Source organism: Scyliorhinus torazame, chromosome 8 (genome assembly GCF_047496885.1).
Source record: "Scyliorhinus torazame isolate Kashiwa2021f chromosome 8, sScyTor2.1, whole genome shotgun sequence".
NCBI classification, from domain to species: domain Eukaryota; kingdom Metazoa; phylum Chordata; class Chondrichthyes; order Carcharhiniformes; family Scyliorhinidae; genus Scyliorhinus; species Scyliorhinus torazame.
In genome coordinates this window covers 148,321,473-148,344,748 of record NC_092714.1, presented here as the reverse complement: position 1 = coordinate 148,344,748, position 23,276 = coordinate 148,321,473, and the positions used below count along the sequence as shown (strand labels likewise).

Here is a 23,276-nt window from a genome sequence, read left to right as displayed (position 1 = left end):
GAAGTATGCCATTCGGCCCATCGGGTCTCCACTGACCCTCTGAAAGAGCGCTCGAACTAAGCACACTATCCCACACTATCCTTCTAATCTCACGCAGTGATCATAGCCAATCCACCGAACCTGCACATCTGTGGACTGTGGGAGGAAACCCACACAGACACGGCGTGAAAGTCCAAACTGTGCACAGTCACCCAAGGCCAGAATTGAACCCGGGTCCCTGGGATGTCAGGCAGCAGTGCTAACCACTGTGTCGCCGAGCTGGGTGGGCCGAGGGGTTGGAGAGTGTGGGGGACAGGGGTGTGGGCTGCGGGTTTGGAGAGTGTGTGGGATGTGAGGGTGGGTGGGGGGTTTGGAGATTGTGGGGTGTGCAAAGGGTGGGCTGGGAGATTGGAGAGTGTGTGGGGTACAGGAGGGTGGGCTGGGGGATAGGAGATTTTGAGGGTACAGGAGGGTGAGTTGGGGGATTGGAGAGTGTGGGGGACAAGATATCATGGCAGGATAGGAAGTGACAGCAAACACTGCAAAACAATTAACAGCAATAAGTTGGCAAATGGACAATTTTGTTTTCCGTGTTTTCTGTATTTTATATACATATCCAAAAAAACTATAAGATTCAAAAGCTGTCACTGCAAAGATAGAATCTATTAATCAAATCAACAAGACTGCATTAATGATAACCATACCAAACACTGCGTTAATTTTACTGTCTGTTACCTTCCTCTGGTGTTAAAAAGATGCAACAGATCCACACACACTTTGGGACATAGGAAATAGGAGCAGCAGTAGGCCATTCAGCCCCTAGAGCACGCTGTGCTATTCACCAGATCATTGCTGACCTTCTCCCTCAATGCCATTTTCCTGAAGTGCACCTTTCACGTTCTGATATCTATAAACCTATTGATCTCGTGAACAGACTCAATGACTCCTCAGCTTTCTGGGATAGATAATTCCAAATAGTTACCACCCACCGAGTGATGAGATTCCTCCTCATCTCAGTCCTAAATGGCCTGCTCCTTATTTTTTTGACTGGTCCCCCCCCCGCCCCCCCTCAAGCCACAGCCGGGGGAAACATCCTTCCTGCATTTACCAAAAGAATATTGAACGTTTCTATGAGATTACCTCTCATTCTGCTAAACACTAGAGAGTACAAGCACAGTCTCCTCCATCTCTCCCCATAGGACACCCCGCCATCCCAGGGACACAAAATAGGAACATAATGCAGAGGGTTAACAATGAGGGGAAGGCCACTGACTTCCAGCAATGTTCATGGGCTTTGTGAGGCAAATAACTCTCAGAATCAGTAGAGGAAACATCTTTTTTAGTACAACCTCCGTAACTCCACTCATTTCACGTGTCAGCAAGATGTGCACTTTGAAGGGTGACCTGATTGAGATTTTTACAATTGTTAATGGGTTTGGGTAGACATGGCAAAGGTGCTTCCCCAAGTGGGGATGGGTGTGGGGTCCAAAACAGGGTGTCATAAATATAAGGCATTAATTTACCCAATGTGGGGAACTCAGGCAAAACCGCTAACTCAAGAAGGTGAGAACCTGCTACCACGAGGAGAGGTTGGCACGATGTGCGAAGGTGCTTTGAGGGGAATAAATCCGTGATGGCAAAAAGAAACAGGGCGGGTGAGGGTTCATGTGGAACATAAACGATGCTAGTCCCATATGGCCTCTGCTGTGAATTCTATGTGTTAGGACAATCTATAATGAAATTCAGATGATGGACAGTTTGCAATTGTTACAGCACTGTAGACAGCTATATTTCCTGTATCCTAATTGAATGTGCCGAGAAACCCGAGTATGAAGTGATTTCTGAGAAACACAAATATGTCTCTCTGTTAACTGGAGTATGAGAAACCTGACAATCAATCTTGTCCTGTTTAAAATGTTCACGGTGGGTCTGTAATTTAGATATAGACAATTGTTAAAGCTTCTCTATTTGCTGGTGATCCAATCTGTGAGCCTCTCTCCATCAGGGGATGAGCATGACTTTGTTATTACTTGCGAGAGGAGCCAGTGTGAAATTTCCCAAAGCTCAAGTCTGAAATAGCCAAAAGCTGGAAGGCAGCACAGGTTTTTTTCTGTTAATTCTGGGTGGACTCTTTCACTTGGGATTGACATTACCGTAATTCCAATCATTGCAGATCAGCACAAATGAAGGAGACATGAAGATGGGCAGAAGGAGGCAGCTTTAGATCTTGATAACATTCCAAGAGTGTTCTGAACAGAGGTGATTCATCCATTATGGGCATGTTGCAATTCAACACATTGCTGGAACAGTGAGTAAAGTTAAGGAGGAGTTAGACAGATTTTTAATTAGTAATGGGTTGAAGGTTACAGAGAACGGGCAGGACGGTGGAGTTGAGGCCATAATGAGATCAGCCATGATGGTATTGAATGGTGGAGCAGGTTCAAGAGGCTAAATTGCCTGCTTCCGCTCCTAGTTCCTATATTCTGAGAAAGAACTATTCTGTCTGATTCCACCTTCCAGCTCGTGGCCTGTAGGTAACAGCACCTCAAACACAAATATGGTGTTCTTGATTAATGAGGGGATTTCTTGATTAATAAGATGCCATATAAGGGGATCAAGTCAAGGGTCAATGGGAGAAGACAGGACAATGTGGATGAGAAACTTCTCAGCCATGATCGAATGACGGAGCGGACCCGATAGGCTGAATGGCCTAATTCTGTTCCTATGTCTTATGGCCAGTATGTGTGTATCCAATAGTCTTAGGGGCTGCTTTAGCACAGTGGGCTAAACAGCTGGCTTGTAATGCAGAACAAGACCAGCAGCGCGGGTTCAATTCCCGTACCAGCCTCCCCGAACAGGCGCCGGAATGTGGTGACGAGGGGCTTTTCACAGTAACTTCATTGAAGCCTACTTGTGACAATAAGCGATTTAGTTTTTTTTTCACTGATTTCCTTTCTGCACCATGTTTGGTTGGAGTGGAGAGTGCGGCTCTCAATGCCATGTGTAGGGTGGAATCTCCCCCTTCTGCCAGCAGTGGGAATCGGGGAGGAGGGAGCGGGATTTAGTGGGAGGAGGAAAATCAGTTTCCCGACGGTGGGAAATTTGTTTGGAATTCTGTCACCCGGCTTTTAGGGTGGGTTAAAGATGGGTCGAGTTCCACGGATCTACGTCGGGAATCCTATTTTACATCTCATGAATGCTCATTAAAAAGTCAACCCACTGGAATCTTATTCCCTCTGCAAATTTACCCCACTTGCGGGAATTTTGAACATTCACTTTCACGACTGTACATACTTGGCGTGAACCTGGTGACGCTGACTTCTTCCTGGAGTTTAGGGCCAGTAGACGCTGCTTTCGCCTCTCTTTAACACTGTCCCTGAGAGATACCAGCTGCCTGGAGCACACGCTGCACCAAGGCACAGGGGGAGGGGCGAGACCAAGGCAACACTGTGCGGTGGTGGCAAGGAGTGAATGGAAAGCCCGGGTGCCGTTAAAATCTGGCGCCTGACTTTGGAGCCTCCGAGGTAATGGCGGAGCGGAGCACTCCCTGCCAGCCCCGCCATGAGATTCAACGTGATACTCGCAGGTGCATAATTAATGAGCTTAACAAGTCAATGGCTCACATATTCAGCACCCCACTTTCTAGCGGAAGTCATTCCAACCTCCGCTCCTGCTAATGGATTTAGCCTCCGGAACATTCTGCCTGTAGTGTTGAGACAAATTGCGTTGGTGTATTTATAGATGTTTATAGATGGGAAGGGGTGAGACTGAGGCAGGACTGGGGGTGGGGTGGGGTGGGGTGGATTAAGGAGCAGTATGATGAGGTTAGATGGGGTGAGGCTGGTGTGCAGCAGAAGCACCAGCATAGACCTGTTGGACTGAGTGGCCTAGTACTATATTCTAAATTCAATGTATTGTAAATAAATGGGAGTCATTATTTCGCCTATAAAGATTCTATGTGAGGTAGAGGCAGGGCTGTGGCGGGATTTGAATTGCAGCAGGTTTCCAATGGGAGATCTTAGTTCATTTTCCATAGGCCTCCCAGAAACAGGAAAGGCCATACCCATGGCCCGAACTGCTGGAAGGATTTCCTTTCAATCCAGGAGACATAATTATGTTTTATCTTCATTCATGCCGCGAGGGCATATCCGTGTTAAGGAACACTCACAGTATGCAACCCCACCCCTATATTTGCAGGCAGTGAGGAATACAAAGTAGGATGGGTCGTTGTCCTTCCGCCCATCCCTGAGCTTTCCCTCCATAATACAAGGCATCAGTCAGCTGCCCACCCTTTGGCCTAGTGAGACCCTTAACTGGTCAATCAAGGGGCCTGTTTCCACCCCTCCATAATAATACTGGTGGCTAGGGAAAGCTGAACGAAGGAGGCCTGCTCTTCACTCAGGGAAAAGGAAGGAGGGTATCTCCTTTGGTGGGGCGGGGAAGGGGGGGACCTGTCTCTTACCGTGTCCCCATTGGGGGAAACTGCCCCCAGAGTGTTACTGCCCGCCTGCTCCGTTACTCCCACATGGCCATCAGAGCCTGACCTCCTCACCCTACACCCCTCCCCCCCCCACCCACCCTTCCTGCCCCACCCCGAGTACCCAGTCTCTTCCTCTCCAAGACAACAAACTGCAGACTATAAGTCTGGTCTTCCTGTTGTCTTCTCCTCAGGATTTCACAGAGACAAATCCTCCCCTCAGCAGTGAATCTGAAATCTCCCAGGCACAGCTACACTTCTTCCCACGTGTGCTCTTCAGGATTTTCATGTCGGAGGCAGGAATCGGGTCCAATCTCATCATCATGATCCTGCCTCCGCTGCCAGGCTGCCAGGAAATAGGCAGCGGAATTCTCCGTCGTCGGGATCCTCTGGTCCACCGGCAGCGCACCCACGCCCACAGGTTTCCCGATGGCGTGAGGTAGGCTCAATGGGAAACCCCAATGGCCGGCTTGTCGATGGGGACGTGCTGCGCCGGAAAACGCAGTTGGCGGACTGGAGAATCCTGCCCAGGATTTTCCCAGCAGCAGGCCTCAGCCTGTGTCGGAAGTAGGTCAAGTGGCAACTCTAAGGTGGGGATGCCCCAGAGGAGGCCTGCAGAAAGGCCCATCTCAGCTGCCATTTTCTTCAAGAATCCTGATGGTTCCTACGTGTGCCAGCAACTGGTCTGACCTTCAGTTGCCAGCACCCAAACATGCAGAAATGAGATTCTTGTGCCCTCGGGGACAGGCCCCATCAAAATTGATGCCTGCCCAAAATGTGACCTTCTATGTACTCCTACCCCTTCCCTTACTGACCTGCCTCAACATCGATGTACCTCCAATGTTACGTTGAAAGCCCTAAAAATCCTCTAACTTGCCTTTCAAGACATTTCCCGTCCTGCCTCCACAGCCATCCCCCCTCTTTTCTCTTGGCGGGGTTTACAAAGTTTGCCTGTTTTGAGGAAAATCCTGGAAGGTCTGTCCTTGAGTGTCTCATAGGGGCAGGCGGGCTTCCTGTGAATCCAATGGTAAACTGTGACAGTATTCTGCGCTGAAAATAAGACAGAGCCAGGATACTCTACCTACTAATAAAGCTTCTTTCTCTGATTTGAGTGGTCGAGCGGCAGGGCCTCCCTCGCTGGTCTGGCTGCCTTGGGTGGACACGGACAAGGTGAACCCATTCATCTCCTGCACAGAAAAAAAAAGGACAACTTGCATTTATCTGACACCTTTAACAAAACAAAACGTCCCTAAGCCCTGAACAAGAGAGAATTCAATGAAAATTTTTTGTTGACGTCAAGCCATTTCAGGAGGTACCAGGACAGACGACCAATGAAGGAGTATCTCAAAGGACGAGGTAGCAGTAAAGAGACAGAGAGGAAGTTCCCGAGCTTAGGTCCAATGCAACCGATGTGAGTGGAACGATTATCATCAGTGATGTACAAAATCCTGGAACTCCCTCCCTAACAGCACTGTGGATGTACCTATAGCACATGCAGCAGTTCAAGAAGGCAGCTCACCACCACCTTCTCAAGGGCCAATTAGGGATGGGCAACAAATGCTGACCTAGCCAGCGACACCCACATCCCATGAAATAATTTTTTTAAAGGCTGGGATTGGAGGAAAGCAGCTTGTGGCCATTTTGTGGGATACGGGAAGGAGCGTGATGCACGAAGCCCACCCGTCCCTATCGTAAGGTGCGAGGAAAGACCTTCCAGGAGTTTTGGGGGAGTGGGTGAGCCTTGTAAACCCTCCATCACCCCACTGAGTGAAAATAAGCTGGAAAGGCCATGGAGGCAGGATGGGAAACGTCTTGAAAGGTAAGTTAGTAGATTTTTCGGGTCTTAATGAGAGATTTGGAGGCAAGTTAATGTTGAGGGAGATCAGCTAATGAGAGCATAGGCATTTAGAAACATAGAAAAATGGAAGAGTAGGCATTCCAATCGTGGCTGATCATCCAACTCAACAGCCTGTTCCCATTTTCCCCCTGTATCCTTTGATCTCTTTATCCCCAAGAGCTATATCTAACTCCTTGAAAACATACAATATTTTTGCCTCAACGGCTTTATGTGATAGTGAATGTGGTGATATGCATGCGCACATCAATGTGTATAGTTAGCTATCAATGTATATAGTTATCGGTATGACCTCCGCCCTGCAGGTGACGATAGAGATCTACCATGTGATTCAAGAGACTCGGCAGTTGGTAATAAGTCGTACTAGAGGACAGTCGCACTAGAAGTAGCTCCAGGAGAATTCACTGAATTCAATTATCAGTCAACGCTTGTCTTATACTTTGTTAGTTTACTTTCCATATGTTCATCTTGTTAATAAACTATCTTGTCAAAGAAATGGATGTTCTGTGTAGATCTTTGCCATGGCCATAACACAAAACATAACAGTGAATTCCACAGGCTCATCACTCTCTGGTGAAGACATTTCCCCTCATCTCAGTCCTTTCCCCTGTATCCTCAGATTGTGACCCCTGGTTCTGGACTCCCCCACCATTGGGAATATCCTTCCTGGATCTACCCTGTCTAGTCCTGTGAGAATTTTGTAGATTTCTGTGAGATCTCCCCTCATTCTTCTGAACTCCAGCGAATATAATCCTACCCGACTCAATCTCTCCACATATGACAGTCCTGCCAGCACAGGAAGCAGCCTGGTAAACCTTCTCTGCACTCCCTCCATAGCAAGGACATCCGTCCTCAGATAAGGAGACCAAAACTGCACACAATATTCCAGGTGTGGTCTCACCAAGGTCCTGTATAATTGCAGCAAGACCTCCCTGCTCCTGAGCTTGAATCCTCTTGCGTCGAAGGCCAGCATTTACTGCCTGAAGCACCTACATGCTTACCTTCAGTGATTAGTGTACGAGGACACCCAGGTCTTATTGCACATTCACCCTCCTAATTTATAGCCATTCAGGTAATAATCTGCCTTCTTGTTTTTGCTACCAAAGTGAATAACCTTTCATTTCGCCACATTATGCTGCATCTGCCATTCATTTGCCCATTCACTCAGCTTGTCCAAATCACACTGAAGCATCCCTGCATCCTTCCCACAGCTCACCCTTCCACTCAGCTTTGTGTCATTTGAAAATTTGGAGATATTACATTTTGTTCCCTCATCCAAATCATTTGTCTACATATATAGTGTCATGGAAGAGTAAACATTGTTTTGCTCTAAAAATATTTGTCCATTTATGCTGTATCACACCTGTAGAGTGGGCAGTGTGCCCCCTAGACCACAATCTATTAAAAGTTGTGGGTCAGGTGAATTCCATGATACACTTTGGGATTCTCCAAACCCTGGCCCATAGCAAATTGGAGGCTCGAGGGGGATAAAAATCTATCCATTGGATTGGCTTAGTGAACTTAAAGACAGTGAGGGGTGAGCATATTGTGGTTGCTTTTCAGGTGTGGTATTTCAGTTTATGTAGGGAGTGTGTTGTGGACAATGGCTCTTTCAGAGGCTCAAAAGTTTTTGGGGATGGAGATGGTCACACGCAGTACCTTATGGACAGAGACTACAAGCAGACTGTTAGATTTGGCAAAAACATTACAGTTAACATTACCTGACAAAATGCAAAATGATGAGGTAATTATGGCGGTGGCGAAGCATTTAAAGTTGCCTGAGATACAGTCTGACTCATTAGAAATGGCAAAGATCCAGTTGCAGATTAAACAATTTGAACATGAGAAAGAATTAAAACAGCTTGAATACGAAAGAGAGAGAGAGGAAAAAGAAAGAGAGAGAGCAGAAAGAGAAAGAGATAGAGAGGATAAAGAAAAGGAGAGAGAAGAAAGGAGAAAAGAAAGAATAGCCCTAGCAGAACAAAAAGAAACGGAGAGGGAGATACAGATCAGGGAAAAAGATAAAGAGAGAGAGTTTGAACTTCAGAAAATGGCCATGAAACATGACAGTCAGTAAAAATTGGCAGACGTAAAGGGAAACGTACAGTTGGATGATAGTGGTGAGGATAGTAAGAAAGAGCGTCATCGTCGAAGGCTTGGTGGGGATCTATTTACATATGTCCAAGCAATGCCAAGTTTTGACGAGAAGGAGGTAGAAGCCTTTTTCATTTCATTTGAGAAGGTAGCTAAACAAATGAAATGGCCACAGGACATGTGGGTATTACTGATTCAAACAAAGCTGGTAGGTAGGGCTAGTGAAGTGTTTGCATCACTACCGGAGGAGATATCTGGGACGTATGAGGAGGTGAAAAAAATCCATCTTAGGTGCATATGAGCTAGTGCCTGAAGCCTACAGACAAAGGTTTAGAAATTTAAAGAAAGAATTTGGTCAAACATACATGGAGTTTGAAAGGCTCAAACAGAGTAATTTTGATAGGTAGATAAGGGCTTTGGAAATAGACCAAACATCTGAAGCTCTCAGAGGAATTATACTTTTGGAGGAGTTTAAAAATTCAATTCCTGATGTAATGAGAACTCATGTGGAAGGGCAGAGGGTTAAAACTGCGAGATTAGCAGCAGAAATGGCAGATGATTATGAATTAGTTCATTATTCAAAGCTTGGTTTCTGACATCAGTTTCAGCCGGTGAGGGATAGAAACTGGGGACATGAGAAATACTCAAGTGGTAAAAGTAAAGGTGATCTGATGGGAGATAATAAAGAGAGTGGCCGCTATTCTCCCCCCCACGCCGGGTGGGAGAATCGCCGAGGCGCCGTGAGCCCCAACCCCCGCATGCGATTCTCCCACCCCCCCCCGGAAACCAGCGGCGCGCGATTTGCACCGGGCCACTCGGAGAACCGGCGAGCGTCGATTCTCCGGCCCGGATGGGGCGAGAAGCCGCTACGACACGACAGGTTCCTGCCGGTGCCGTCCACCCCTGGTCGCTGCCGGCGGGAACTCTGCGGGAACGCTGGGGGAGGCGGCCTGTGGGGGAGGGAGGGGGGCTCCTTCACCGGGGTGGCCTCCAATGGGGTCTGGCCCGCGATCGGGGCCCACCGATCGGCGGGCTGGTTTCTCCCCCCCCGGGCCTACCTCCTTCCGCGCGCGGACCCAGAACACCGGCCCCATGTTGGTGAAGGGCCGGCTGACTGGTCGATAATCCGTTTTCTCTTTACCTCCCTTTTTAAATAGTGAGGGTTTGTTAGCTACCCTCCAATCTGTAGGAACTGTTCCAGAGTCTATCGGAATTTGGAAGGCGACGACCATCCATTATTTCTTGGGCCACTTCCTTACGTATTCTGACTCCACAGAAGGGCCACAGTTTTGGGAGGCATCCATCTTGATGGGCAGAGTGGCAGGAGGCTCATTTCTGCATGCTTAGGTGCTGGCAATGAGGCTCAGACCTGTTGCTGGCATTTGTAAGGAATCATCAGAATTCCTGAAGAAAATGGCAGAGAGTTGTAGATTGGGGAAGACTGAGGGAGGGGGAGGTCATGGAGAGGTTGGAAACCAAGCATGAGGATTTTACAACTGGTGTGTTGTCGGACCTGGAGCTAGCGTTGGTCAACAAGCACAGGGGCGATGAAGGAGTGGCTGCTAAGTCAGGGGCAGCAGAATTTTAGACGAGCAAAGGCAATTAATGTGCAGGCAACTGCCTGAAGACTGACGTGATCATTAGTCTGATTACAAGTGATTGCTCTCTTTCCAATTAATATTTGCTACCTTCAGGCAAAGTTACATGAACCCAAAACCGCCAATAGAACAAAATGGATCTTAAAAAAAAATCTTCCTTTTTGAATTCACATTACTGCTGTATTCCATGGCTGGAATGATTGCTGCCCAGGCAATTTCAATCATGACACACTGAGCTTGGGAGTGCTGCTACAAAAGTGGCCAATAGGGGTCACTGTCTCTGCAGGATGAAGACTTGGTGAACTGCTGCAAAGAAAGGACTGACTTTCTGCATTTATTTTCGCGGCAAAGGAGCACCACAGCCACTTCATTCCCTCTGGTTTGAAGTGCAGTCGCTGGCAATACAGGCAATGATGGCCACCGACTGACAGACAGCAAGGCCCCCGAATCATCAGTGAGATGACTGATCAAATAGTGGTCCTCTTCAAATAGGGTGGACGTGGCCTCGGTTTAACGTCGCCACCCAGAGACGCCACCTCCGACTGTGCTGCGCTCCCTGGGTACAGTGTCGGAGCGTCATCCTGGATCGCGTATGCGCTCAATTCCTGGAATAAAACTTAACCCCTGACCTTCGGACTCAGGGAGTGATGCACACTGCCCTAATCTACAACTCTCTGTTACTGCCGAGATATTTGGTTATCCCCGCAGCCACTACAAACAGACGTTAAGCATTATTAATTGTTAATGAGCAGTGGGGGTGGAAGCTTCACTCTGTTTGCTTTGTATGATGAGATTTTGAACCCATTCCTCATGCACAAGCTTATGATTATACTGCACACTACACACAGGGGAATGCTTTGCTCAATGTAACTTGTAAATTAAAATTTAAATGCAGAAAATCCTGATATGAAGGGGGGCGAATTGGTCTCTTTGATAGGTGCAGCAGCAGAGAAAATAGATTTGATTGCTTAAGATGCCATTACATTTGATGTGGAACACCTCTTTCCCCAACAAATGAAGCTAGACATTGTCATTGCTGCTCTATTTGATGTTTAACTGTCAGTCATTGAAGGGTGACAGGAGAATTATTCCCTTTTCATTAACCCTCAGTATTGGCATTGGACTGAATATCCTACTCCAGCTCCAAAGTCCGATGTCCTTTGTCCCCGTGTCCCATTGCTCGCTGAAAGTATTTGTGGTTCACTGGACAGCAATCTCTCCTCTATAACAAAAGATCATGGCTTCAGGTTCCACTGCACGAGACCAGAGCTCAATTTAAGTTGACGCACCAGTGTGATACTGAGGGAGTGCTGCACTGTTCGACATGCTGTTTATCGGATGAGAGGTTAAGCCAAGGAAGCCCTGTCAGGTGGACATAATTCTATTTCAAGGAAAGGCCAATATCTATCCTTCAAACAGGGACAGTAAAGAAAATCTGGTCACGATCCCGTTACAGTTCGCTGCTGCGATTCTTACTATTGTAGTCAGTGAGGACCCCTGAAAAGGTAAGTCCAAAGTAGTTTATTTCCTACTCACAGCTGGGAAATACAGCAACTAAGCAACAGTCCAAGTCCCACCTGGGACCATCCTGAGATGCTGGCTCCCCCTTGGGCTGGCTTTAATCTCGGGGGAATGAATGTGTCCTGCTGCTGAGTCTCCGCCCCTCAGCAGGGGAGTTCATATTCCACAAGCCCCACGGGGACATTAATCAAGTCGTCCTGGTAGGTTTTGTGGGGGTTATAACATCTGCCAACTACCCCCTGCAAAGTCCTTAATATTCCTTTGCCATGGGGAGTGGAGGAGGCGGTCTTCTCTGCTTTGCCCATGGTTATGCCTTAGGCTGTAGCGAGGATGGATCGGGTGAGGGGGGGGGGGGAGAGCATGTCAGGGAACGTTGCTTTCGCGTTGATCGTCTGGGGGGGGGGGGGGGCACCATCAGCAACTGCTCCCTGGCGAGGCTGTCCTCTGAAGACGTAGATGAACAAAGAACAAAAAAAAGTAATACAGCACAGGAACAGGCCCTTCGGCCCTCCAAGCCCGTGCCGACCATGCTGCCCGTCGAAACTAAAATCTTCTACAGTTCCGGAGTCAGTATCCCTCTATTCCCATCCTATTCATGTATTTGTCAAGACGCCCCTTAAACGTCACTATCGTCCCTGCTGCCACCACCTCCTCCGGCAGCGAGTCTCCATGTCGGATCCTGAATCCTCCACCTCACACATCTCAGTGTCAGGGTCCCTAGGTGGGTGATGTCCCCAAGCCTCCTTGTGCGGGCAGGTGGGGCTGAAAAACAATTCCTCCGGTGGGATTGGTTCTGAAGCTGGCTCTCTGCTCCGGAGGTGACCTTGATGCTTCCACATCATCCTTTCTTGTGTTTTATTATGTAAGCTGCTGGTCCAGTCTGTTTCACTACGGTCCCTGGAATCCACCAGACGCCATCTTTTGAACGCATACAATGCCCTCCGGTCGGAAAACCTCTTTCCTGCGCCCGTCGGCTTCGGTACTGCCTCTGGAGATTGTCTCTGTTCCACTTTCCCGCTAATATTGGGAAATGTTAGGCTAAGGCGGGTTCTGAACCTCCGGTCCATCAGCAGTTCCACCAGTGCCAATCCGGTCATAATGTTATGGCATTGTACGGGAGCTGAACAAAACTACACACCAGCTTCGTCTCCATGGATCCCGTCGTTTGTTTCCTCCTGCCCTTTTTAAAAGTCTGCACTGTTCGTTCAGGCAGACCATTTGAGGAAGCTTGTTATGGGGCTCTCCAGATGTGCTTCACCCTATTTGTCTTCACGAAGCTTGTAAACTCCTTGCTAATGAACGGGGTACTGTTGTCCGTGACTAATACCTCTGAGATGCCATCGGTACTGAATAAAAGTTGTAGATTCTCGATGGTGGCCTTTGAAGTGATGGATGGCATTCGATGGATGTCGAGTCATTTGGAATGGGTATTCAATATCAGTAAGAACATTAAGCCCTGAAAATGTTTGGCAAAATTTGCACGCAGGCACACCCAAGGCCAGCCAGCCATTTCTATGAGTCAAGGGGTGCCACTGGCAGGAGTTTGCTGGATCAATCGCTCTATCTGCCCATCAGACCTGGCCACTATATGTAACTCCTGGTTAGCATTTTCATCTTTGATACCCCGGGTGTCCATTGTGTAGATCTTGAAGTATGGTCTGTCTGCCCTGACTTGGAATCACAATGAGAGGCCTTCAGGAGGATGCCATCTTGCTGCTTGGTCTGAAAAACCCGCAACTCCTTCCCTTGCTGACCCCCGTGTAAGACTACATGGTGTAACTTCACCAAGGCCGGGTTCTTCTGTGTCCAATTGTGAACTTGTACAGTGGTGATCATCCATAAAAGTTAAGGTTGATACGATCTCGCCAGTCCTTGGTGGAGATGGGGGTTGTGTCGGCAATGGGAGCCGGCTTAAGAGCATCCACGTTTGCGGTCTGTGTGCCTCAGCAATGTTCAAACATGTACGTGTACGCTGCTAGCAATAGAGCCCATCGCTGTATCCAGGCAGATGTTATTGGCGGAATTGCCTTGTCCTCTTTAAACAATCCGAGCAATGGCTCGTGAAACAACGCCCACACACACTGGTAGAACTTCGTCACTGCAAAAATGACGGTCAGCCATTCTTTCTCAATCTGAGCATAGTCGTAGTGGGTCAACAATCCTGATGATGACAGTCATTGTTTCACCTTGGCGAACACATCTTCTTGCGGTGCTCTCCATGCCCACCTCCTGGTGTTTTTTCAATAGGTTATTCACTTCCATCTTTGACATACCCTGGAGTTCCTGGACTTCCATCTCAGCACTCTCCTGTGAGAGCAAGATCTCATTGGCCCTTGCTATGTCCAATGATGGTTCAGCTAGCAATTTCCACTGGGTAGCTATGTTGTTAACTCCACATACAAGGCAATCCCATAGCATCTCTGGTAAGGATGGCTGGTAGCTGCAATGCTCTGTCAGTTTGCGTAAGCTTGCCAGAAACTCAATAACGCACTCCGCGGGGTTCTCTCGGCTATATGGAATCGGCATCTTTGGACAATGACTGATGGCTTGGGGTCATAATAGTTTGTTACGAGTGCCACCAATTCCTCAAACATCTTGGAGTCTGGGGCCGTAAGGTAAGTTAGGCTCTTTGTGACGGTGAAAGTGGGGCATCACAGGAGGTCAAAAGAATCACCTGTCGGCGGTCCTTCACAGTATTCGCGTTCACCCTGAAAATATAGCATATACGTTCAGTGTACTTAGCCCAGTCTTCCACATTCACACCAAAAGCATTGAGACTACTGAAGAGTGGTATTTTTGAAACCTTGCTCCTCTTGTGTTAAGAAGCAGCGCCGCCTGTAGGTCAGTTTTATCCTTGTCGCCAATGTTGTGGTCAATGAGGACCCCTGAAAAGGTGATTCAAAGGCAGTTTATTTCCTACCTATTTAGGAAATACAGCAAGTAAGCCACAGTCCATGTCCCAGTTGGGACCATTCTGGGCCGGCATTTATCTTGGGGAATGCACAAACCCCTCTGTTGGGCCTCTGCTCATCAGTGGGGAGCTCGTATTCCACGGGTTCCCTGGGGAGATCGATCGGGTAATCCTGTGGATCTGGTGGGGATTATACCACTGAATTTACCTCAAATACTTCAAAAGCACTTAATTGGATGGAATGTGCTTTGAAATGTCTGGAGGATCACATTATGTAAAGGCAAGTCTTTCCTATCTTCAGTCTTCCTCTTCGTTTGTGCCACACAACCTCTTTAAAAGCTTCTGGACCTTATTATCATACGAAATAGGAGCAGGAGTAGGCCACTCAGCCCCTCAAACCTGCTCCACCATTCAATGCCATCATGGCTGTTCTGTTTGTGATCTCAACTCCACTTTCCTGTCTCTCCCCTATAACCTTCAACTCCCTTGTCAATTAAAAATCTGTCTCACTCGGCGTTGAATATGTTCAATGACCCGGCCTCTACTGCTCCCCGAGGGAGATAATTCCACAGATTAACGAGCTTCTGGGAGGGTCCAACCATTGATCTTGAAGAGCAGCTCTGCCAAATTGAAGACTTACACAGGAGAAACAATAAAAATAAAAGGTACCCCAACGATAATAGTGACGGGTGAAGGGCTAAGCCTTCTCGGCCATGATTGACTTAAAGAAATCAAATTGAATTGGGCCGAGATTTTTCAAGTGCGGGAAGTAGGAGTGCCCGAACCAAAAAGAAAATTCGAGATTGTCTTTGGTGATAAATTAGGAAAAATCAAAGGGCTACAAGTTACGATTTATGTGGATCCAGAGGCAACTCCCTGATTCTTTAGGGCAAAACCGATACCCTGTGCCTTATGAGAGAAAGTATTTACTGAATTAAACAGGTTGGAAGAACTGGACATTATCCAGTCAGTTCAGTTCTCAGAATGGGAAACACCTACAGTCCCCGTACAGGAACCGCATTTGCGGTAATTATAAACTAACAGTTAATCAGGCAGCCAAGCTGGATAAATATCTAATCCTGAGAATAAGACCTGTATGCAAATCTAGCAAGAGGTCAATCTTACACAAAGCTGGATATGAGTCACGTACACCAGTAACTAGAATCAGGTGATGCTTCCCAGGAGTATGTCACAATAAACACACACAAAGGCCTATTCCAGTACATATGCTTGCCTTTTGGTGTGTCTTCAGCATGTGCAATATTCTATAGGGCAATGGAGATTTTGCTACAGGGACTACCACGGGTTGCAGTATACCTTGATGATGCCCTTATAACTGGATAGAGGCTAAGTATCCAGCAAATTTAAAAGAGGTATTAAAGAGATTTCAGGATGCTGGAGTTTGCCTCAGGAAAGAGAAGTGCACCTTTCAAACCACTGAGGTGATGTACTTGGGGCACTGTGTAGATGCACAATGTTCCGACACCCTGGGCTAGTGCACAGTCAATTCCAATCCCACACACTCGGAGTCCCAACATAAGTGAATTAACCAATAATTTGTGTATTTTCCTGAGATCCTTGACCCTTGACTGCACCAATTAGTTACAGATTCTCCGTTTGGGAGACTAAGGCCCCATGCCGGTGTGAAAATGGTGGTGTTTTATGCCAGGAAAACTGGGGCAAAACGACCACCGATTCCCTGCTCTGGGCGGGCTAGCTGGGAGGCAGCGTAGAGCTCCCAGCTCTAGCTGCAGATGTGGCCCAGAGCATTGCCGGGTCCATGGCCACACAGTGTGCTTCATGGCGGCCTCAGCCCTTGGACCCGGACCGCAAAAATAATACCACCCTTCGGCGCAGCCCAGACCGACCTCCCACAGTGCCCGCAGCCCCGAATGAAGCCCCTCATGCCCACGGACCGGCCCTCCCCCGACAATGGTGGCGTCGGACTGAGTCTGCAGCCGCCACGCTGAGTTCCCGACAGGTGAGACCATGAGAGCCCCACGCCGTCGGAAACTCGGCTGGTCGGGGACGGAGCATCGCCGGGTGGGCCTCAGGCAATGGCGTGAGACCTTGGATAGAGCGTGTGGCGTACTCCTGGAGTACGCCGCTTTTCAAGGGCGGAGCATCCAAAAGTGACACCGATTTTGGCGACAGGGATCGGACAATCCAGCCCCAGATTTGGAAGTGAAACATTCAAAAACTGTCTATTTATAGCAAAGAAATAGATGAATATATAATGGAAGAATGAAACAATAATAAGAATGATCTAATTATTCTCCAAACTCCATCCTACCTTCCACCCAGATACACACAAGACCGACAAATGATGGGGGTAGGTAAAGTATTGAAAATAACAGAGATTAAAAGGCGCAAGATGGTTCTTTGTTGCCGAGATAGCAGTCTTTGTAGTCAGTGATCTTCTAATGGTGGACTTCAACTAGAACCTGCAGGCTGCATAATTCTCTCTGGAAAATCACTTTCATTTTTAACAATCAGGGTCTTCACACTGAGAATCTTCCCCTGCGGTCAGTTCAGTCCTGACAGGCCTCCACCAGATTAACTCCGAGACTCACTGAGACGATCTGAGAATTCTCTACCTGGGAATTTTAAACTAAGATTGTCCGTCTGCTCCAGACATTGACCACTTGCCTGTCATTTTTACAGATCTAGATTACTTCCAATATAATTTCCCACAGGTTAAACTGACTGCTGGGAGAGGAAAAATACTTTATCTTGAACTCACAGGAAGAGTCCAGCGGGTGAGAGAAAATTTGGAGCACTGGCCTCACATTTCTTAATCAGAATAGAAATGTACTTCTCGCGTAGGTTACTTTCACACGCTAGCTGGAAACATTTAAATCGCTCGGCCTTTCAAACAGTTTTTTTACACTTTCACCAACCTGGCGGGAGACATTTAAGACAGAAGTTACTTCCCAGGCTGACTGGAAGCAATAACATAGCCAGGCCAAAAGCTGATAGAGAGAGAGTCATGCTGTGTGTTACTTTCCATGTCTGTACAGGACTGAGAGACAAAATTGAGCTGGACTGGGTTTTTCCAGAATTTTCTGAAAGGTTCCACCAATCCCAATCAAGAACAGAAGATGTCCCAGAATCTCAGGGGCACCACTTGGCTGCTTGCCAAGTCTATTAAAATATCATCACAGACTATTCCACAGAGCATCAAGGGAGGTCCTGGGCCAGTACATTAGACCAGGGGTGTATTCAGTTTGACCAAAGTCTGCAGTTTAAAATAAAATCTGCAAGGTTTCAGGTCAGGAATGAAAAAAAGAAATGCGAAACAGGCAAGGATTTTGAAAGTTCCTGTCAACAAGGATTATACTCCATGGAAGACAAGGTCAAGGTGATAAAGGAGGCACCTTCCGACACAAACGCATTTGAACGGAAACCATTTTTGGGGATGGCAAATTACTTCAGACGTTCTTGCCAAAGTTATCAATGGTATTGGCCCCTTGCATATTCTGCTATAGAAACACCAACATTAGTCTTGGAAGGTTTCATAGGAGGAAGCCTTCAACAGAGTAAAGCAATTGCTGCATTCCTCAAATCCGTTACTACACTTCAACTCATCTAGAACATAGAATTTACAGTGCAAAAGGAGGCCATTTGGCCCCTCGAGTCTGACGGCCCTTGTAAAGAGCACCCCACTTAGGCCCCACACCTCCACCCTATCCCCATAACCCAGTAACCCCACCTAACCTTTTTGGACACTAAGGGGCAATTTAGCATGGCCAATCCACCTAACCTGCACATCTTTGGACTGTGGGAGGAAACCGGAGCACCCGGAGGAAATCCACGCAGATATGGAGAGAACATGCTAACTCCGCACAGACAGTGACCCAAGCCGGGAACCGAACCTGGGACCCTGGCGCTGTGCAACAACTGTGCTAACCACTGTGCTACCGTGCTAACTAATACTGACCCGCAATGCCTCTCCATATGGAGTTGGTGTGCTCTTGCCCCATGAGATGGACGACGGCTCGGAAAGGCCGATAGGGTTTGTGTCAGAACCCTCTCAGAGGCTGAAAAAGGCTACTCTCAAATCGAGAAGGACTATCAATAGTCTTTACCATCAAGAAATCCCACCAGTACTTACATGGTAGACACTTTATCATTGTATATGACCACAAAGCCCACCTTGGGTCTCTTCAAAGAGGACAATCCCACCGATTGCCTCGGCAAGAATTCAACGATGAGAGTTAAATCTGTCTGCCTATAAATATACCTGGAACACACATAGTGAATGTGGTTTCTCTTAGCTGCCTACCCTTGCAAGAAAGTATTATAAGTACTCCAGTACCACAAGGAATTATCATGGCATTAACATTTTTAGACACATTGTCAGTCCTGGCAAAGCAGATCAGGAATTGGACCAATCACGAACCACGTCTGTCCAAAGTGGGAGACAAAATACTAAGAGGATGGGTAAATGAGCCAGTTTCTGAGGAAATGAAACCATTCTTTACTCATAAGAATGAATTGAGCAGTCAGAAAGCCATCATATTCTCGGGAGCAAGGGTAGTCGTTCCTGTACCAGGCAGAGAGCTGCTCCTAATTAAATTACACAGCGCTCATTCTGGTATCTCGAAGGTGTCCTGATATTGATTCTGATATCGAGAAGCTAATAAAGCACTGTCAACAGTGCCAACTGCAACAAAGTGCTGCAGCCCCACTGCACCCTTGGGAATAGCCTGGCTGTCCTTGTATAGAGATCCATATGTTAGTCATTCCTGGGCACAATGTTTTTGCTCATGATTGATGCACACTCTAAATGGATGTAAATTTTTGAGGTGAAGTCACCCTACATTGCATACTACCATTGAAAGATTACGCCAACTGCAACTCACGGATTACATGAAGCGATGATATCAGACAATGGAACCGCATTCACAAGAGCAAATTTCAAAACTTTACCAGTCTCAACAGTATTAAACACATTAGAACTGCACCTTACAGCCCAGCATCAACCAGACTAGTTGAGAGAGCCGCCCAAACTTTCAGTTCCGGCCTTAAGAAACTATAAGGAGGAACCTTGGCGACCTAAATCTCACTCTTCCTCCTTAGCTATTGTACCACTCCAGATGGAACAACAGGAGTTCCACCAGCAGAGCTGCTAATGAGACGTCACCTTGGAAGGAAACTGAGCCTCGTGTTGCCAAATTTGCCAGGGAGGGTAGAAGCCAGCCAAAGTTATCAGAAAACAAGCCGTGGTTCACATAGTACAGAACAAACATTTGTGGTAAATGTCATATACGTGAGAAATTTCTGTAGTGGATCAAGTTGGATCTCCAGAATTATTGCCTCGAAGACCAGACCGCTTTCATGTCAAGTGGACATGGCGGGACGGACCTTTCGCAAACATGTGGACCACTTGAGGAGTAGAGAGAGACGCTCCAGCAGTCAGTATTGCCATCAAGAAATGTAAGCAAACCCATAAGCATCTAAGTACCTGATCGACCTGTTATAGATAAATGATGTTTCCATGGAAACAAAGTGACGAATTGCCTGTGCCAGAAGAGGTACCTATTCTGTTAGTTCCTGTTAAAATTGATCCTGTGGATGCATCGCAATCAATAGAATTGCGCCACTCTTCAAGGAACAGAAGAACCCCTCAAAGACTTGATTTATAATTGTCCAACTCATGTACATAATGTTTTGTTAATATTTAGGACTGAGTGAATTAGTTATTGAAGATTATATAACGGAGTTAAAGGGGAGGGATCTGGTGATTGCCCCTTTAAGGGCAACACAGCAGAGTAAGGGTCACATGGCCTGCATGATCAATCTGGACTGGAATTACCCCATGGTGGGAGAGGCTCCTCGGCAGAGATATTTTGGGATCTCGCTACAGCCATGAGGCTCCTGTACAAATTCTTATCAATAAATATATTTTGAGTTCACTAATGAAGTCTGTGCAAGGTGCATCTTTACAAGATTGCAGCAAAAATATCAGTTATAGCTCACCAAACATTTGTTCGCCCAAATCCTGGAGTCTGCAAGTTATGTGTGGGGCCCTCGTATGGTGAGAGATATAAATAAGATTGAAGTGACCCAAATACATGCTGCATGATCCTTGGTTCCTTTCCAGACATCAAACTCATGGCCTCTCCATGTGACATTGGTGTGGTGTTGTCCCATGAGATGGGCAATGCCTCTAAACAGAGGTCAAATGGGCAATATGCCCTTTGCTCACAGGATGACAGGATGATGTTTCTCTCCTTAGATGATGACAAGGTCATCTATAAAAACTGGAGAAAACATTTTGAACAATTTCTCAATCAGGAATCCACGGTATCAGCTGATACTCTCTTGGCTATCTCCAATTGCCTGTGGTAGAGTCTGTGGGTGGATCACCAACGATTAGAAAGCGGCATCAAGCAATGTGGCACAGTGCATTGCTGCCTCACAGCGTCAGAGACTCAGGTTCGATTCCTGCCTTGTGTAACTATCTGTGTGGAGTTTGCACTTTCGTCCCGTGTCTGCGTGGGTTTCCTCCGGGTGCTCTGGTTTCCTCCCACAGGCTAAAGATGTTCAGGTTAGGTGGACTGGTCATGATCAACACGCAGGGATAGGTCAGGGTAGTGGGCCTGGGTGTGGTGCTTTTTCGGAGGGTCGATACAGCCTCAATGGGTCGAATGGCCTCCTTCTGTACTGTAGGAATTCTATGAATTTTATGAAAATGGATGAAAAGTGACAAAGCCTGTGGCCTTCATGGCATTCCAGCTGAGCTCTTCAAAGCTACTAAGTTTTTGCTTACACCAAGACTCCATGCACTCTCCTATGGATTAGGGAGGAAATTGAACTCCTCCACCCCCAGCTTCAGTAACTATTTTAAAGAAGGAAGATAAATCATGTTGTGGCAATTTAGAGGCACTTCCATCCTGCCCATAGCAGGGAATATCCTGACACGCATTCTCCCAAAACTTGAAATCCAACATTGGCCAGGTCGGTGCAGAGCAAAGCATGCCAATGAGTGTTCAACAATGAACACCTTCGCAACTCAACAAAGGTCCTGGTTTACAGAAGAGTTGTTGCCACCATGCTCCTGTGCTGCAGTGCCAATGTAAATTCTATGATTCTATGAATTGGACTATGTGTCAGCGACACATAAGAGCACTGAAGAAATTCCATTGGCAATGTCTCCACTGTATCCAAAAGACTCAATGGGAAAACTGGTGAACAAATACCAGTGTCCTTCTTGAAGCCTGTTTTGCAAGCATGCAGGCAAGTCTCGTTCAAAATCAACTACAATGGAGTGGACCCTGTGTCCAGATGGTCAAATAGCATCTCTCCTTCCCAGGCCTGTTTGCTTAACTCTCAGATGTAAATGTGTTGGAAGCAGTTCCGAGAAGAATTCCGGAAACGGATGAGTTGTTTTAAGAGGAAAGGCTGGACAGGCGAGGCTTATATCCACTGGAGTTTAGTAAGTTTCGAAGAGTAAGAGGCGACTTGATTGATATATACATGATCCAGAAGCGTATTGACAGGATGAATGTGGAGAGCATGTTTCCTCTTGTGAGAAAATCTAAAACTAGGGGTCATTGTCTAAAAATAAGGGGTCACCCATTTAAGACAGAAACAAGGAGAATTTCTCTCTGGGGGTCATGAGTCTCCGGAACTCTCTTCCTCAAGAGGCAGTGGAAGCAGAATCTTTGAATATTTTTAATGCAGAGGTGGATGGATTCTTGATTAACAAGGGGTGAAAGGTTATCAGGGTTGGCAAGAATACGGAGTTGAGGTTACAATCAGATCAGCCATGCTTATTAAATGGTGGCGTGGCTTTCTCCTGCTCCTAATTCATATGTTTGTACGTAAATGGCCAAGTGTTCTGGGGAGGACAAAGAAAACGTTTCAAAGATCCCCTGAGTCTGTCCTTAAAGTGCTGCAGCATTGACATTAATGACTGGGAAGAGTCTTGCTACCTATCATTCGGAATGGTGACAAATTCCAGCTGCATCACCCTGAGAGTCTCATTGTTTGAATGGTGAGGCAGAAGAGAAGGAAAGAAAGGGAAGCAAATCCTGAATCCCACTACCTCATGGGACATCCTGCCCCATGTGACATAAGACCTGTGGGTCAAAAATTGGTTTGTTCAGTCACACGAAGACCCATGATAGAAACCCAGGACCCTGAGTAGATGTCCTTCTGAATCAGGAGACAGCCAACGGCAAGTACATATGGAGTTGCCACCTCATACTTAGCAAAGATTTTAAATTAATTTGTCTTAGCATATTTTCAATTTCACTATCAATATTGCAATATTGATTGACTGAGCGCAAGACCGTTGGATACCACGGGCGCGATTCAGCGGATAAAAGTTGAAGCTCACTTTAGGGCACGTTTGGCGGAGTGTTTCTCGGCGACCGAATTGGCGAGATCGCAGCCTGTATTCAATGGCACTTAGTGCCAAAAATGAGCTCACAGGGGAATCTCGCCATTCCTGGCTCCCTTGCGCACATTAGCTGCATGCCAATAACAAGATGCCAACCTGACCAGGCCTCTGGACACTGTCTCTAGGCACCCTGTTCCCCTTGGGTCAGAGAACCAGCAGCAGGGTCAGCAATGCCAACTGGGAGGCAGTGACATCTGCAATGTGTGCGGGCAGCATGACTAGGAGGTCCGCCATCCAATGTTGGAACAAGACAAACTACCTCCAACGAGCTGCAAGGGTAAGTTACCACCTATCCCCTGGATCAGTTCTGTCTGTCATCCCTCAATTTTCCAACCGCCCCCCTCTTTTCGCCAATTTATTGGCTGACACCTCCTACCCTCCCCACATCTGATCTTAGTAGTGCTTCTTCCTCACAACCCCGGTAGCTTGGC

At 47.1% G+C, this 23,276-nt stretch overlaps 1 protein-coding gene across 3 annotated transcripts in view; it reads right to left on the bottom strand.

Moving 5' to 3' along the window:
- enox1 (ecto-NOX disulfide-thiol exchanger 1) overlaps nucleotides 1-23,276 on the bottom strand; it is a 391,926-nt gene that overhangs the window by 33,929 nt on the left and 334,721 nt on the right. For 2 of the 3 annotated variants that reach the window (XM_072514330.1, XM_072514329.1), the window contains exon 11: nucleotides 5,538-5,643. In XM_072514330.1, the coding sequence (XP_072370431.1) occupies nucleotides 5,538-5,643 (106 nt within the window). The remainder of the gene's footprint in view (nucleotides 1-5,537; nucleotides 5,644-23,276) is intronic. The other variant, XM_072514332.1, reaches the window with a different exon arrangement.